This window comes from Leopardus geoffroyi, chromosome X, assembly GCF_018350155.1.
Source record: "Leopardus geoffroyi isolate Oge1 chromosome X, O.geoffroyi_Oge1_pat1.0, whole genome shotgun sequence".
Lineage (NCBI taxonomy): Eukaryota > Metazoa > Chordata > Mammalia > Carnivora > Felidae > Leopardus > Leopardus geoffroyi.
The window spans coordinates 53,181,292-53,198,874 of NC_059343.1; the positions used below are offsets into that span (position 1 = coordinate 53,181,292).

A 17,583-nucleotide genomic window follows, 5' to 3' on the forward strand; every position below is an offset into this window, starting at 1 on the left:
GAAGTTTGGGGTGGGGGTGGCATGTAATCTTCAGAACTCTAAGGAATTATTAAGGACAGTAGATGATTTGTGTGGCCACAGGGAGCAAAGCTGAGATCCACAGGAGAAAAGGAGTTCGGCTACACACAAGGACTTTCTGAGAATCAGAGCTGTCTTGAGAGGGCACAGACAGTTTTGGTAGGTAGTAAGCTCCCCATTAGTGGACACTTACTGTCAAGGGCTCTAAGCCTCTGCCAAGATTCAGCCCAGGGCCAGTCTCTGCTTTGGGGTGGGGCCAGATGGCCTGGATTCAAAGAGGTAGGGGCTGTGAAAGGGACGGGAGAAAGAGTGGGGCTGGGTCAGGGGTAGGAATCCCGGTTGGAGCTCCCAGGCCCAGCCTGAGCCCCACGTGGCTGCTGTGACCAGGCTGGGTTGGGCTGGGCTGGGCGGGGCCAGCGGCCGGCAAGAAGGCGGGCGCGAGGGCGGGGAGCCGCACGGAAGCCCGGCCACAGAAAGAAGCGGGCGACGCGACCGGGGCGGCTCTTTCCTGGGTGGGGTTTCTGAAGTCGTGGCCCGTTAGCAGGAAGCCGAGCAGTTGCCCTGACGCTAGCGAGGGACCCAATCCGAAACCCCAGTCCCGAGTCCGTGCTGTGTGTACTGTGTGCTCAGCGCTGCCCGACAGCTCCTAGCCGAACTTCCATCAACTCTGCCACTTTTGCAGCCACCATGCCTAAGACGGTGAGTCCTGAGGATGTACGCTGCCGCCTTGGGGGCTCTAGCTGACTCTGGTAGCCCCTTGCTGGTGGCTAGGAGCTTGGCCAGCAAACCGCCCACTCAGAACGCCGAGCCCTCCGCCAAGACCTGGGTTAGGGAGGGGCGAGAATGGAGTCCTCTGGCCTGGTGCGTCCTCGGGTGTGAGTGAGTGCTGGGCTAGAAGTGTGGACTAGGTGGGACCTGCCTCTTTCTCAGATTACAGTTTCCTCCGTGTGGGATGAGGCAGTAAGTAGGGTTCCTTGGGAGCCCGAGGTCTCTTCTTACCCCTGATGTGCTATGGGGGCAGGGGAAAGGAACACTTTCTCCAGTTCATGAATTGGTGCCTTTCTGAGGGGCAAAGCTGCCATGGTCCAGGAGGGGCCAGGGGAACTGAGAAGGAAGGAAGGGGTAGGAAGCTGCAATGGGCTGATCCCCCACCCCCACTCACCTTTCTCATAGCTTCCCCTGGCAGCTCCAGCTGTTTCTCACTAATAGGGGAAGAAAGAGTTGGTGGAGGAGAGAGTTGTGCAGGGACACATCAGAAGCTGTTTGCTTTTACCCAGGATCACTAATACTTAACTGGGCACCAGCCTGAGGAGAGGTCTGCTTTACTTCTAGGGTAGAAGACTGGTTTCTTCCTCCTCTCCACCGACAGATCCTTGCCCTTCCCATTGCTTAATGGGTCTCTATCTCCCCCTATACCCTCCAGACTTTTCTGTGAGGTGTGGATTCTCCCTTGTGGGGCTGCACCTTTCTAAAATGGTGGTAGCTTCTAGGATTTGGTCTCCACCCCGCTGGCTGTTATGAGAAGAGCAGAAGCGTCCTGGGAGTGGGGCCTAGGGAGGCCGGATGCCCAGAAGGGAGGGGTAGGGGAGGGGTGTGCCTGAATAATGAGTCCTGCTTGCTTTTGTGCAAGTCATGCCAAAAAGCTACTAGGGCCCTTTTCTTGTTCGGGAAGGCCTGGTGACCACACTGGCAAGCAGCTTGTTGTGCTTACAGACCCCTCTCCCTAGAGGACTACCTGAGCCTTGTAGAGCTGAGATAGTGACTAGTAGCCTTGAGAAGGGCCAAGGGTCCCTGGAGGAGAGGAGTGGGGTGCCTGGTTCTTCGGGTGTATGCTGAATTTGGTTGCCACGTTGCTGTATTCCAGCCTTTCTGTCAAGTCATTCTTGCCTTTCCAGAACCCTGTCCATCAAAACCACCAAGTTTTCAACAAGTATGTCCTTTTACCTTCTCTCCTTTAAATTGCTGTGGTGGTTTTATGACACGGGGTTTTCCCACACTTGGCTCTCCTTCCCCAACACACATAAAGTGAGAGAGAATGATGGAAAAAAAGCCCACTGTCTCTGCCAACACAGAGGATTATAAAGATCCTTTCAGGAGCCTCTTCTTGAGTTTAGCTCTCTGTGGGTGTTTTTACCTAAATAGATGGGTGGATCTCTGGGAATAGACTTTACCCTATGACCTCTCTTCACTAGTGGCATATTTCATGGTCAGTTCTAAGGTAGCTCACCTTTAAATGTAACTCGATGGGCCTAGAAATTGCCTCAGAGTTGCCTTAACCATCCCATCTCAGTCAGAAATGGCAAAGAAGAGTGTGGTGATCCTTTTCCTGGGCATGGAGAGAGACGAGAATGAGCTGTTTGAGGTCCAGGCTAGGTTACTGAAGTTACCTGAATACTGAAGGTATTTTTATGCAGATTGACAGAAACTTGAATCAGATTGGAAGAAGAGGGCTGAATTTTGATAGCCTGAAAACTTTGGAGAATTTTCCATGTTGTTCTGTTCAAGTAATGGTCAAATTTAGGAGAAACAACTATATCATGCTTATTAAGACCATAGAATCTTGACCTGAAAGGGACCTCTGAGACTGTCTAGTACAACTTTCTCCCCCTCCCCACCCAAATATTTCTTTTTTTAACTAATGAGGATATTAGGCTAACAGAAAGGAACCTACCTAAGGGCACATGGTGACAAAACCAAGATTGGGGTCCAAGGTTTTTGATGCTTATCCCATTGACCCTCTGTTCTGACTCAGTAATTGGGTTCTTGAAATTGAATCCCCTCTCCTGCCCAAAGCAAACTGCCCTCTGTTCTTAGGACTTCCTGGTCCTCAGATAAAAGAAAGTGGGTAATTTAGGCAAAGTAACACTGGAATTTGTGTGTTCTCCTGGTGAGAGTTGAGGGTTTCACAAGGTGTCCCTTGTTATTTTTCTCATTCCTCATCACAATTCTGAGGCATCCAGGGGCTTACACTAGTTCACTGCATGCCAGCTAGTAACTTTAGTGAAGGGAGAAAATTCCCTGTTTTCTGCTCCTTCTTTACTAGTTAGGCTATTAGGCTATTTCTGGAGTATGACAGATAGGGAAGGGTAATGGAAAAATCAAATCTGTTCATTCATATGAACCATGTCTGCAGTCTGTCAAGGCTGGGTTTCACTTTTACAGCCAATTGTCTCCCTTAGCCCAACTTCCATTAAATATATTAAAACATGCCCCTCTGTATCCTCTTTCTTCCAATTCTTGGATTATGCTTCCAGTTGCCAGTTTCCTAAGTCTGCTTTAGCAGCCAGAATGAAGAAGCTTATTAACTTGCTATCTACACTTTCTGCTGATAAGACAGTTGTAAAAACAAAGTCTTTCTGCTTCCCTGCCCTCTTTAATTTTTTTTTTTTTGGTCACAAAGTCTTTAGGACTCCCTAAAAAGAGATTGTTTTTAATTTTCAAGGTTTTCTTGAGTTTTTGGTTTGTTAGAGTTGAAAAGGCTCTTCACAACTATCAAGTCTAACCCTTCTCATTGTATATATGGGAAAACTGAGACCCACAGATAGGGAGGGGCTGACCTAGAATGATGTAGCATGTCAGTAGTAAAGCCAGGACTTGAATCTAGGTCTTGAATCAGTCTTGGTAAAACCTTTTTATTTTGCTGAATTTTTAGCCCTAGCTCAATAGGTCAGGGGAAAGGTGATCAAGTGGTCATTAATGTGACCATCCATGTGAGCAGATATAGAGTCCAGCTTCTTGAAGTATTTGAAGGCTTCTGGATCTGCATTCAGCTAAACTTTAACAGGGACTGTGTGGACTATTTATTCTTCTGCCATTCCTAGCATTGCTTGAGCCACTGGAGTGGCACTAAAATGGTACTTCATGAATAGGAGGCAGAATATCAGTTTTTCAACCATTGAACCAGCCCTGCATACAGACTTTAGGGAAAGGAAAGGGATCAGGAATGGAAGTTATACATGAGAGAAGGTGATTCTTTGGATCCTGCATCTCTCCACTTCTTTATTTCCCCAGTTTACTCTACCATTTGTGAAAGTGTAGATGATAGAGCAGGAACTATCTTGGGGATTTCCTTTAGGCTTCTCCTTGAATAGCTTTCTGGACAGAGAGGGACTGGTTAGGCAAGAGGATCCTTGAAGGCAACAAATAATCTATACTTAGGCTTGGAGCAGGGAAGGTTGTTCTGTGAGTGGGTTGACAGAGGTGGTATTGACCACTAGTCTGCTAACTCTCCATTATTCTCTAGCTTCCCATAACAGTAGCTTGTTTTAAGGGTGTTATTTTTACTTTTCTCTCTTTCTGCTCTCAAGAGAATGCTTTACTGGATGTTGAAGGGATATTTAGAGGTCATCTGGTCTATCTCTCTAGCTCCACATCCAATTCTATGGATGAGATAAGATGACCCTTACATTTATTCTGAACTCTGTTCTAATAGTGTTGCTTGGCAATTGTCTGTCTAGGTTCCTTTGTGTCTTCTTGGGAGTCCCCCTTACTTGAATTTTCAGAGTCAAGATCCCCAGAGGGGAGAATATCTGGTTACCAACATGACCAGGGTTGGGCCTTTATGGCTAGAAGTTGCTGGAAATTGGCATTATTACAGGTTGGGAACAGTGTGTTTCTGATTTTTTAGAGATAGAATTGAATTTATAATGTACATCTTTCCTAATTCACAATCTTTTCTTGCTGCTATCATACCCACTCTTCTGCCCCAAAAGAAAAAACCAAAAAACAAAAAACAAAAACAGAGTACAAAGATGGTCTCCTTTGGGACAGTTTAGTGGTCAAGTAGAGAGGTGGTCTTATCATGATTGGCTGGCTTTGCTGTTCATCCTTCCCATTTCATGCTTGATAGAGCTGAAAAACTTTTCAATTCCATACTCTGATTTGTGTCATAGGAGCAGTCACTTGAAGGGTAGCTCAGGACTCCATTGGTTTGGAAAGTGGCAAGTAACACTAACTGGAGAATTTTTCTTCTCTTTTCATGTAAGAAAAACATCTTCCCTGTCCTTAATTAAGTGATCCAAATGAAGTGAATAGTTAGGCAAGTCCTTTATTCAGTGTCTTCAGTCTCTCCAATTTGTCATGAGGGTACTGCATTAGTAATAAATACACTCTAGGGATCTTAATGTCCTTGAGAGCCTTGATGATACAGCTTCAAGCCTCCCATTTATATGTTTTTTTTTCCTTAAGACATTTTTTCCCTCAAAATTTGAGTGCCTTCTATGTACCAGGCAGTGTGCTAGAATTTTCTGGTTGTAAAAAGTTCAGCAGCACTTGCTAAAATGTACTTTTTTGTCCACTTACACCTCTGGGGGACTGTGTTTTCCTGGGTACTGAGTTCAGAATGGAGAATTTTTAGCTTGGGAGTTGGTTTGTTTCATTAGTAGCTCTGACAAGAACACTGGTATGAGTGTTCTTGGCTGCTTCTTCTTAAGTCTATGGAGGGAAAAGGACTATGTCTTTCCTTACGGAGGAACAAGAAACCAAATGACACTATATTGTGAAGGCTATGACTTGACTGAAGAGCCTCAGACAAACACTGAAATTCCTTCTCACTGGCTGCCAGTAGCATATACTCCCTGTAGTTCTGCTGAAATTCCAGGAAGCTTTTAGGTTATGTTTCAAATGTACTTTTAACCTTATGAGTGTGGTAGTTAGATATTGGTAAACTTTGAGGAACTGGTGGGCATAAACTAACCTCTCAAGATAACTACCACCAGTGAGCTGAGGGCTAGCTGTTGTGGGGTACAGCATTTCAAATGCATCTTTATTTAGGATGACCCAGAGCTTCCTCATCCTTAACCTTCACTTCAGCTGATTGTTCTGGATTGTCTGGGTTTCTCACAGGAGTGTTTTAAACCACAGAGCAAATGACCTCATCTTAAACTTTTTAGTTCTACCTTTATGTTTTGGATGAGGATAGCAAAGTCCAGAAAAGGGAAGTGATATGAGTGAACTGATAATAAGGCTGGGACTAAACCAAAATTGCCTAGCTCCAGTGTAGAGGAGGAACTTTTGTCTGCCTTCTAAATGGCACTTGGTGCAGGGTACTCAGTGTTTTCTCCCTCTGTGCTGGGGTGACTTGACCATAGTGTTATTATGGTCATGGGAAGAGCAAGTCCTTCTGAATGTGTAGAACTGACCTCAGAGGTTACTTTATATGGAGATGATTAAGGCTCTGACAGTGCCTTTGGGACTCTGTAGCACTTCCCAGGAAGGTAAATGTTTTTTGCTTTGTCTGCAGAGGGTTGTGGAAAACAGATGCATGTGTGTTGAAGGGAGGTAAAGAAAGGAAACTAGTCACATTTTCCTGCTTGAGATTGGGCCTCAACTGTACTAAGAGTTTTTATGGACCAGAATTCTTTTCTGTACTCATAACTAGAGGAGTTATCCAGCTTGCTCAGGATCACATAAAGTTGGTAATAGTATTGAATGGAGAACTTGGCTTTCTTGATTACCAAGTTAGTGGTCTCTCACTGGATTTGCCTATCTTGGAAGAATGACTCTTTTCGCCAAGGGGACACAGACTTCCAGAGAATTGGCTCTGTGGTGATTACATTAACAAGATGGCTGCAGTGGAGTTCCCCTAAATAGCTTCTGCTCTAGCAGATTTCAGTCAGTGGGTGACTCAGTTCTTCTGGGGTCCCAGAATGACGTTTCTCTCTTCCTGCCCCCCTTCACCCAAATCCCTGCTTTCACTTTGCCTTTTTAGATTTATGACCTAGCAATAGCACTGCTAGGAATTTACCCAAGGGATACAAGAGTGCTGATGCACAGGAGCACTTGTACCCCAATGTTTATAGCAGCACTTTCAACATAGTCAAATTATGGAAAGAGACTAAATGTCCATCAACTGACGAAGGGATAAAGAAGATGTGGTTTATATACACAATGGAATACTACTTGGCAATGAGAAAGAATGAAATCTGGCCATTTGCAGCAACATGGATGGAACTGGAGGGTATCATGCTAAGTGAAATAAGTCAGGCAGAGAAAGATACCATATGTTTTCACTCATATGAGGATCCTGAGAATCTTAACAGAAGGCCATGGGGGAGGGGAAGGGGGAAAATAGTTACAGAGATGGAGGGAGACAAGCCATAAGAGACTCTTAAATACTGAGAACAAACTGAGGGTTGATGGGGGTGGGGGAGAGGGGAAAGTGGGTGATGGGCATTGAAAGGCACCTGTTGGGATGAGCACCGGGTGTTATATGGAAACCGGTTTAACAATAAATTATATTTAATATAAAAAAACTACAGTGTACTAAATTTAAAAAAAATAATAAATTTTGAGTTCTTCTCTTTCTGTATCTGACTCAGTCCTCAAGCTTGACCCGTTCCTTGAGATAGGGGAACGTTATGGTATTTTCATTAGTATTTTGGTGGAAGTATTTGCTGTTGTCACAACCATTTGAATTCAGAATAGTCTCTTGGCCTCAACCCTCACTACTCATTTCTAATTGTTCCAGGCCAAACCTGGGGCAGGTGGATAACCGAAACCAAACCAAACCAAACCAAAAGACTTTTAAGGCCTTCATAGAAAGCTAACATAGAGCAGTGGGGAAAAGCACAGACTCTGGAACCAGACTGCTTGGGCTCAAATCCTAGCTCTGTGACCAATTATTTGTATACCCTTGGGCAAGTTACTTAACTTCTGTGTCTCATTTTCTTCAACTGTAAAGTGAAGACAATAATAGTACCTATCTCACAGGGTTGTTTGAGGACTGAATGGGCCAATTTGTGTAAAGTGCTTAGAACTGTGCCTAGCATCTAATAAGTTAGATGCAAATGTCAGTTAGTATAACTACTTATGGAACTGAACTACTATATGCCCAACCCTGTGCTAGGTAAAATGGTAAGAAAGAAGGCAGGCAGTTACATTCTCACCATTTATTGAGTGGTTACTAAGTACTCTTTACTATAAGGGATAGAAATAAGTGAACTGAGTATATAGTTCCTGCATTTATAGATGTCCCATTTAATTGGAGATTTAGAGCTAACTCACTTAAAAACATTTTAAGAAAAATAAATACTTTACATGACATTCTCTATAGATTTTCAGAAGAAGGGGGTTTAATGAACAGAACTTTGAAGGTGGGAGCAGTAGCTGTTCTCGGTGGATGAGTAACATGCTTTTGGTACATGGGCATAAACCCTAGGCCAGTGCTGTCTTGAAAGTGAGTTTGTCTAAAATGAAGGAAGCCTTGAGGTGCTAATTGTTTCAAGGGGAGCCACAAAGTACATGTGACATAGACCAAGTTACTCTTTCTAGGGTCAGTGACAGCCAATAGTCCTGTCTCAAATGCCAAATGTTCTGAAGGGGTTTGTTGGGGAAGAACTGAACCTTGGGTTTTATAGAATTGGGTTAGTTACTGAAATAAATTTTACTGTCTTTGTTGCCCATGTAGGTATGTAAGAGACTTCTTCCTTCACATTTCCATATGAACTAAATCAAGGAGTGGAGCTTAGTAATTACTTTTTAGGTCAGCAGCCTACAAACAGCTTTCAGTTTTCCCAATGGGTTTACTATGAGATAGGTATTTGGGAAAGATGGAAATGAGGGGATAATTTTTTAGTGTGTGATTGGATTAGGTTAAGGAGCATGTTATTTTCTGGCCAGGTCCCAGCTGCAGCATCTGGGCCTTAAACTTCAAGGAAAGACTTTTTGGGTGACTTTTAAAGCACAGTTCTTTGTGCCTGATGACAAAACCAGATCTGATGTTCCTTTCAGTGGACTTGTTGTGTTAACATAACTCCTAGGCCACAGATACGGTCATTTACCACTGAGCATGCTTAGTAGTAATGTTTTGTCAGGTAGGTCCTATAATTGGTGACTTTAATTTTTTTAACATTTATTCATTTTTGAGGGACATAGAGAGACAGAGCATGAGTGGGGGGAGGGGAAGAGAGTGAGGGAGACACAGAATCTGAAGTAGGCTCCAGGCTCTGAGCTGTCAGCACAGAGCCTGACTTGGGGCTCAAAACCATGAACTGTGAGATCATGACCTGAGCTGAAGCCGGACGCTCAACCGACTGAATCACCCAGGCGCCCCTATAACTGGTGACTTTAAAGGCCAAATATTCTTTCTGTGTCTGGTGACGCTTCTACTTTGTGAGAATTTGGTATTTTGTGTGGTAGAGTATCAAGCAGGGCCTAATGGTAGAGAAAAGTTGAGGTATGGGCATTTGGTCTCATAAAACAAGGAATAATCCAAAGAAATCCTTTCTTGGATATGTATTTGGGAGGTGACAGAGGTCAGGGCCTAGTAGGGGGAACAATGCATACCTATCAGGCTTGGTCAGCATTTCCTTCCCTCTCTTTTAGTCTGGGACTCCCTTAAATAACTGGGAAGGATCAGGCTTTATTTTTCTCCAGTGTAGTGTGTTTAGATAAGATTCCTGATTTTGCTGTCTTGGTCTAATCTGCCCCCTACCACTCCCTGCCACATTCCCCAACTCCTTGTCCTTTTTCAGACATCTCACCTGCAGGTTGGATGAAGTACACCAAGATGTTCTTACCTGTTGTAATCTTTGACTGTGGTTGACTATACTGTGGAATGAAGGTGTAGGGTAGGGGTCAAGGTAATAGCCAATTTGAGTGTCATCAGTTAAGTTGTACAAATCTTTGCTGTCTTCAAGGGTTTTTAAATGAGCAAAACTCCTCTCCAAACATCCTTGCTGATCTCTTGGGAGATTAATAACTCAGAAATTCCCTTGCTGAGAACAAAAACCACTTAGCCTTTTGCCTTTGAAATTTTCTTTCTTCTAACATGAAACTATCAGCAACATCAGAAATATGTAACCAGAGTAGATCAAATCTGTCTTCCCCAGGTTTCTTACTCCTTCTGGAACCTGGGCAATGGTATGTCTAGCATATGCTTAGTGAGAACATCTGGCATTTTTCTTCAGAATTACACTATACCTCTCTGCTGGTACTTGGAGAGCTGTTCCAGCAGAGCCTGCGTTGGGCCTGGGGAAAATGTCTTTTGGTTGTCTTTCTGTCTGCCATAGCCTGGGCATTTTCCTAAGGTTGGGAGTTTGTCTCCTGGCCTTAGGCCAGTTGCCAGAGGAAACCAATGACTAAAAGCTTCCTCCCTCTGACGTCAGCTTTGGGAACCTTTCCTGATGATTCCCTACCAGTCAAGTATGCCTTATTTGGCTATTTTCTCCCCCCTCAAATGCCCTTTACCACCTCAACTAGTTCCCTGTTCTTTTTTTTTTGGTACAGGGAACACATTTCTCAAGTTTATATAGTGCTACCTGCAAACTTTTCTTTTTTCCTAGTATAGGGCTTGCTTAGAACAGGTGGTGAGGCTCTTTGATAGAGGTGGGGGAGAAGTGGGAGAGGAGAGAGAAAGATGCAAATGCTCTGGAATTACCATAATTTCTCCATCCTTCTTTCATTTCTCCCCCTTCTTTCTTTTTTTTAAAAAGTTTTTAAATGTTTATTTATTTATTTTTGAGAGATACAGAGACAGAATGCGAGTGGGTTAGGGACAAAGAGAGAGGAAGACCAGAATCTGAAGCAGGCTCCAGGCTCCGAGCTGTCAGCACAGAGCCTGATGTGGAGCTATGAGATCATGACCTGAGCCGAAGTCGGATGCTCAGCCGACTGAGCCACCCAGGCGCCCCACTGTCCCCCTTCTCTCTTATCTCTCCTTGCCCTCTTGACTCAGCCTGGCCACCCCCTCTAGCTTCTTACTTAGATCTCTGATAACCTAGGGGTAGTCTTGCTTGACCTAAAAAGTCTCAGAGTGTGGGGGTGGGCAAGGTGGTGCTGGGGCTTTCAGCATCTTAAACTATTCCTTTGGAGTAAGTAAAACACTCCAGTTGGTAAATTCTTTGTGTGTGCCTTTTGTATGCCTAAACTTCTCACTTGGCTTTCCTGAATGGAATTGGTCCACTGTCTGCTTCCAATCCTCAGCCCTGAGCTGTCTAGCCCTAGGTTAGAAGAGCTGAGCTTTTTGACATTTAAAGCTTGAAGCACCTGTCTGGATGTTTTTTTTTTCCTAATGCATTTTAATAGAAATGATGCAATGAAAAGAATAATGTACTTAATCAGGATATCTGGTTATTTAGTCTCTGCCTGTGTGACCTTGGGCAAGTAATTTCTATGGGCCTTAACTTTAATATCTATAAAATGAGAACATTGGATTTTTCTGTTATTATGATTTTTTTATTCCTATTCTTTAAGAAGATAGTAAGGGCTTCTTAGAAAGAGTGTAACAGAACAGAGAGTAGCAACTATTTGGAGAAGTTACCCTTTCTTTGCAACGGCATTGGGAGCATTGTTTCTCCCCCCAGCTATCCATGTATAATTAGCCCTCTTTATTTCAGTGAGTTCTTCTTAGAGATATTGGATCCACCTAACACAGAGATCACTGTGGGCATCCTGGCTTGGAGAGACAACTGTTGACTGAGTGCCTTGGGTGGGGCCTTGGAGTCCAGCCTGCAAACCGCAATTGCTGGTTATTTTGGGTCATTGGTGACTACAGGAAGAATAGAAGACCCTGAATTGGTCATTGTTCCAGCAGGGAAGGGGAAGACTAAGAAATAAACCAAAACTGAATGCTAATGAGATTTGACTTCCTTTACCACCTTCCTCCACAACTTAGCTACCTTAAGCCTATGAAGTTGCTTTTGGCCAAGTCTTAAATTGCTAATGTCCCCTTCCTCTTCCTCTGTTTGAGTCACTGATGTCTATGTTGCTCTTGGATGGGGAGAGCTAGGTGATGTGGGCTTGGAATAAAGGGGAGGAATTTCCAGTGAGAGAGATTGCCACATGCCTAGTGTTAAGCCTTCAACTGATTTTGCATTTTGTGAATATGGCTTCCTTTGGTGTTAGACCTGCAGATCAAAGGAGAGTGATTTCTGAATTTCCTGTCAAGGCCTAATAGGGTGATAAGGGCATAAGCAGGTTTCTAGAAATGATGTGCTCTTGGCTGGATCTGTTTTCACGCATCTTCTTCTTCCTCTTTACTGACATTTTGTAGTTCTACTTGTGAATCAAGGATCCCAGGCTGTATTTCAGCCACCTAGGAGTTGGCCATGAGTTTGATCTTCAACTGCCCTGAGCCCTCTTGAGGGAGGGCATGATATAAGTATTCTTAGTATCTGTCTTCCTTCCTTTGGAAACAAGTTCTTATGGTAGTTTAACCAGAGAAGGCTTAGTTGGGTAGAGCTGGGCAGTGCTTTTGGGTAGAAGATTCTTCCCCAACATTGGGCTAGAATAGCCTCTGGGCCATGTAAGAACTTGCTGCTGGGTGCAGACACCTTGCTGGCAGTATTTCCCTCCTATGGGCCTTGCATGTGTTGTTAAGGATTCCAGCTGAAGGTGGTATATTAGAATGACTGTTGGTGAGGGAGGGTAAGTAAGCAAGTGGATGAGTGAAAAGGGGAGAAGGAAAGAAGAGTCAAACAGAAGAGTAGTAGTTATTTTTGTATTTCCCCTTTTTATAAGACCCAACATGGCATCATATGGCAAAGTTTAGTAAATAGAGGGAGAAATCTTTCATAAATCCACCATTTTAATAGAACAATTATTATTTATGTAAATTTCTTTTTTTTTTTTTTTAATTTTTTTTTTCAACGTATATTTATTTTTGGGACAGAGAGAGACAGAGCACGAACGGGGGAGGGGCAGAGAGAGAGGGAGACACAGAATCGGAAACAGGCTCCAGGCTCCAAGCCATCAGCCCAGAGCCCGACGCGGGGCTCGAACTCACGGACCGCGAGATCGTGACCTGGCTGAAGTCGGACGCTTAACCGACTGCGCCACCCAGGCGCCCCTATAAATTTCTTGTCATAGCTCATATGTGTATTATAATTTTCCATTGTGCATAGTGTACATAGTGTACTACATAGTAATAGTGTACTACTTCTTTTTCAAAAAAATAATGTGTATTTATTTATTTTTGAGAGAGAGAGAGAGAGTAAGTGGGAGGGGCAAGGAGAGAGAGGGAGAGAGAGAATCTCAAGCAGGCTCTGCACTGTCAGCACGGAGCCTGATGTGGGGCTCGAACTCACAAACCATGAGATCATGACCTGAGCCAAAACCAAGAGTCAGACACTTAACTGACTGAGCCACCCAGGTGCCCCCCAAAAAGTCCTACTTCTTTATCCTTACTTAATATATCACTAAAAGCTTAGGTAGATGCTTTTTAGTTTTTAAAATGAACACTTTAATGGCTTTATAAAATTCCATCCAATGGCTGTGCCATAATTTACCGTTAACCTTTTGAGAGTCATTTAGATTACTCCCAGCATTTGCCAGTATTTATAACACTGCAGTAAATATGAAGAGGAAAAAATCTAAACTCCTTAGCATGGTATATAGAGAGAACCCTTTGATACCTGGCTTCATTCTAGCTCACTTTCCAGACTTAGCTCCCCACATGTATGCTATACTGTGGCTTTGTGGGATCAAAGTTTTCCAAGTAAACCATACCTTTTATATCTTTCAGCTCTAGCATGTCTTTTCTTTCAGTTTGAAATGTCAAGGGTGTCTTTTTCACCTCTCCCCACTCCATGTTACCTCCACTGGAAACTTTCTTTAATACTCCTAGGTAGTATTAGTTGCACCATCTTCTATGTGCTGACTGTACTTCTCTCATAGGAATTTCTGTTATGATACTTACCACGTGATGTTGCAACTGTCTGGGCTCCAAGACTTTCTCCTTCATTGGACTTGTTGTCTTGAAAGTTTATAATCCCCTTTGCTTCAAGAAGGGTCTCTTGTTCAGGCAGACGTGGTTAGGGATGGGTAGGTCTTTGAAGAATGCGTAGTCAGTGACAGACATGGAGGGGGAGAAGCAGCAGTAATGTATGCAAGGGATTCAACAGTGTTGGATTAGCACCTGGTGGGATATACTAGGTGCTGGTAATAGAGAAAATATACTTTGGAGTAGGAAAAGGGGCATTAGCACCTGTAGGGATAACAGGCCCCTGAGAGAGAGTCTTGTTCGTCTTGGCCCACCAGTGTAAACTTCTTAAATCATTTCAGATATCAGTTTCCTATCTGTAGTATGGAAAGAATGATAACACCCTACTTCTTAGGGTTATGGTAAACATTCAGGCACTAATGCATCTGGAAGTCCTCTGAGAGGTATGGAGCACAAGAGAGGGAGGGTAGGCCCAGGACTCTCCAGAATTTTTCTAGTTGTTCTATTAAAGTTCTTTCCTATGTGTGTTTCCTATTAAGCCTGTAAGCCCAGAATGCAAGATGCTATAGTTTCCCTGAGCAAGTCCCACAGCTTGGTGTTTTAGTGGAAGGTATGCAGGTAAGTCTCATCTCCCTACTCACCTGAGCAGCATCGCTCCAGGTAGCCTTCTTACAGCCTTACTCAAGGATGGCCCCAAATGGCTAGAAAGGGAGGTGGCACCTTCCCCTCCCAGCTATTTAGCATCAAATGAATGGTACTACAGTAGAGGGTTTCCTAACAACCCTTCAGCTAGAAGCAGAAGTATTTATTTATTTATTTATTTAAAAGTTTATGCATTTATTTTTGAGAGAGAGAGAGAGCACAAGTAGGGGAGAGGTGGAGAGAGAATCCCAAACAGGCTCTGTGCTGTTAGTGAGGAAGTCCGTCACAGGGCTCAAACTCATGAACCATGAGATCATGACCTGAGGGAGATCATAACCTGAGCTGAAATCAAGAGTAGGACATTTGGCCGACTCAGCCACCCAGGCACCTTGGGAGGTGGAAGTATTTATATAAGCTGCAGTGAAACTGGGTATCTTTCAGGCCTTGTGGTTAGAAGGACAAGCCTGCCATGGTTAGAAGGACAGCTCTCTGTGTCTGTCACTGACTATATGTTCCTTAGAGACTTGCCCATCCCACCTGTCTTGGGCAATTAGCTCATGGGGAACCATGAACCATGGCCAGATTTAAAGTCTTTGGATGGATATTCTCCTTCATCTAGTGTGCTTTTTGTTTTCTCCCCATACCACAATGGCTTCTTGATGCTGTCCTGGCCATTTGAAAACCCCTAAGTCACCCCAGGATTTTATGTTTTATAAGAGAAGCAAATGGTATGAATCTATGGAATATCCATTAACTATAAAACACAACAAGGAGAATGGACTTGCTCAAGATCCCATAATGAGTCAGGGACAGAGTCAAGTCTTAAAGCCATGACTCTCAGGAGTATGTTCTTTCCATCCTATCAGCCTATCCCACTAGGAATGTAAACTTCATGAGAACAGGGAAAGTTTCCCACTACCCATTGTATCTCCAGTACCTAGCACAGTGTCTAACATAGAGGAGGTACTTAAAAAATATATGTTGAATAGATACAGTAATAGCTACTGTTGTCAAGTCGGATTGTCTTTCATAGACTTCTTTAGCTAAGTCTACTGGAAAGCCAAACAAAATTCCAGTGGCCTACTGTAAATTAGCTAATGTAGACCCAGCTGGACCCTGGCAGAATGGAGCTGTGTAGTGCCAAGGAATGGGGAGGAGTTGTCCCTCTTGTGTACCTTGGAGAGTTTGTTTACCTGTGAGTGGCCAGCTTGTTCACAGCCAATTTCCACTCCCTTTTTCCATGTCTTCACACAATGTAGTAGCATTCACACAAAGGGAGAATATTTGAATCAAAATTTTTAGTGAATTATAACAGGCATTTCTATCTGCCTTTGTGAAGCAACTCACACTTTGGCCATAGAGTACATATTTGAAGCATTACCCAGTTTTTAAATTTATTTTTTTATGTGTGCTGGTAACACAGGTAGGGCTACATTGTGCAATCTAATCCTGAGAGGTATGTGCTCCTGAGGTTTAGGAATTGAGTTGACTCCTATGCTCAAGGATGGGCATGGCCAGGCACAGATCAGGGAGGACAGCAGGGAATCATGTTTGGGAACTCAGCAGCTGTGTTCTTCTGCTTTTGCCACTGTTGCCACCACCACTGCCACCACCATAATCCAAGCTGCTTTAGGGCCCAGAGATGCATATCTTTGCAGATTTGGGCAAGTGTTAATCAAGGTATGCTATGTTGGGAAACAAGAGAAGGTCTTTTTTCTACACATTCCCAAGAATGGTGTGTGACCAGTACTTTGGAAGTATAGATTGAAGCCTACTAGATAGAGTTGGGTGCTCCAAAATAGTTAAGCACCTCTGAAGGTCATCATGTCTTTAAATGCCTTCTCTATCTGTTTCTATACTGCTGAGCTAGACAACATATAGGGTATATTAACAGTCTGTGCTGTTTGGTAGGGCAGGCTTAAAGAAAGATTAATTTATTTTACAATTTGTGATTTGTTTTTTTCATTATGAAACTAAGACATATTTGCTGTAAGAAATGAAACAGTACTGAAAAATATAAAATTTTCTGTCTTCTGCCCCTGACTATTCTTCAGAGAGAACCACCATTTACCAGTTATATTAACTTAGACTCCTTTATAAGTACATTTATACACATATAATTTTTTTTAATTCTCTAGAAAACATTTAATGTTTATTTTTGAGACAGAGAGAGGGAGACAGAGTGTGGGTGGGGGAGGGGCAGAGAGAGAGGGAGACAGAGAATACAAAGCAGGCTCCAGGTTCCCAGCTGTCAGCACAGAGCCTGATGTGGGGCTGGAAGTCATGAACTGTGAGGTCATGACCTAAGCTGAAGTCGGACGCTTAACTGTCTGAGCCACCCAGGTGCCCCTACACATATAATTTTAAACACACACATAAAACAAATCCATTCTGCAACTTTTTTTTTACTTATTTTGTGATGACCATCTTCTCATGTCAAATCAGATTTTAATGTCTGTATGGGCTCATTAATAAGCAAGTTATCAAATGGGTGGAACACTTAATATCTATACAAATGAAAAGGGCCCATATTCTTTTTTGAGTGGAAAATAAAGAAGACATTGTAAGTGTTTGCCTTCCTGAGAGAGAAAGGCTTTATGGAGAAGGTGGGAATTGTGGACCCTTTTGTTAGCATGAAGGATGGGATGATGAAAACTATTTCCCTTTTCAAGGCCCACATCTAGAGATTGCTATTATTTCACCAGTGTCTAATGATGTCAGTGGAATGATTGGCAGTAGGTAAACCACTTTCCTTTGCTTAATATGGACACTTCTCTCTCCTGTGGTTTTGCCAGGAGAAAACCAGTTTGGGGTAGCTTGATTCCAAACTGAGAGCTCTGTTCACCAGAAGACCTCTGCTACCATAGATGTTTGAGGTTAAGGAAAGAAGCTGGTGCATGCGTGTGTGTGTGTGTGTGTGTGTGTGTGTGTGTGTGTATGTGTGTGTGTGTGTGTGTGTGTGTGTGTGTGTTTGTGTTGGTGGTAGTCATGGGCATATGCTTTTCCAGTCTTCTCCAGAGACGAGCAGTGAAGCTAGATTAGAATCCTCATCCACTATCCATACATATCAGGGATCTTGTCCAGGTGACAGGAAAGTGGAATTTTGTAGACTACTCAGCTGTAATTAAGCCATCCAGTTGAAGAGTTGAGGAGGATAGTGATTTGTGAAATACAAACAAGTATACAATATATTTTGAAAAAAAATATCCTAGTGGCTTCTCCTGGTGTTAGAAGATATTGAAGATATTGATCATGTTGAAAGG

General features: G+C 43.3%; 1 protein-coding gene across 1 annotated transcript in view; it reads left to right on the forward strand.

Moving 5' to 3' along the window:
• Nucleotides 1-418: 418 nt before the first annotated feature.
• The window catches only part of MSN (moesin), a 65,530-nt gene continuing 48,365 nt past the window's right edge, over nt 419-17,583 (forward strand). Inside the window, exon 1 of the mRNA XM_045472953.1 lies at nt 419-717. Coding sequence (XP_045328909.1) covers nt 706-717 — 12 coding nt within the window. The 5' untranslated portion in view covers nt 419-705. The remainder of the gene's footprint in view (nt 718-17,583) is intronic.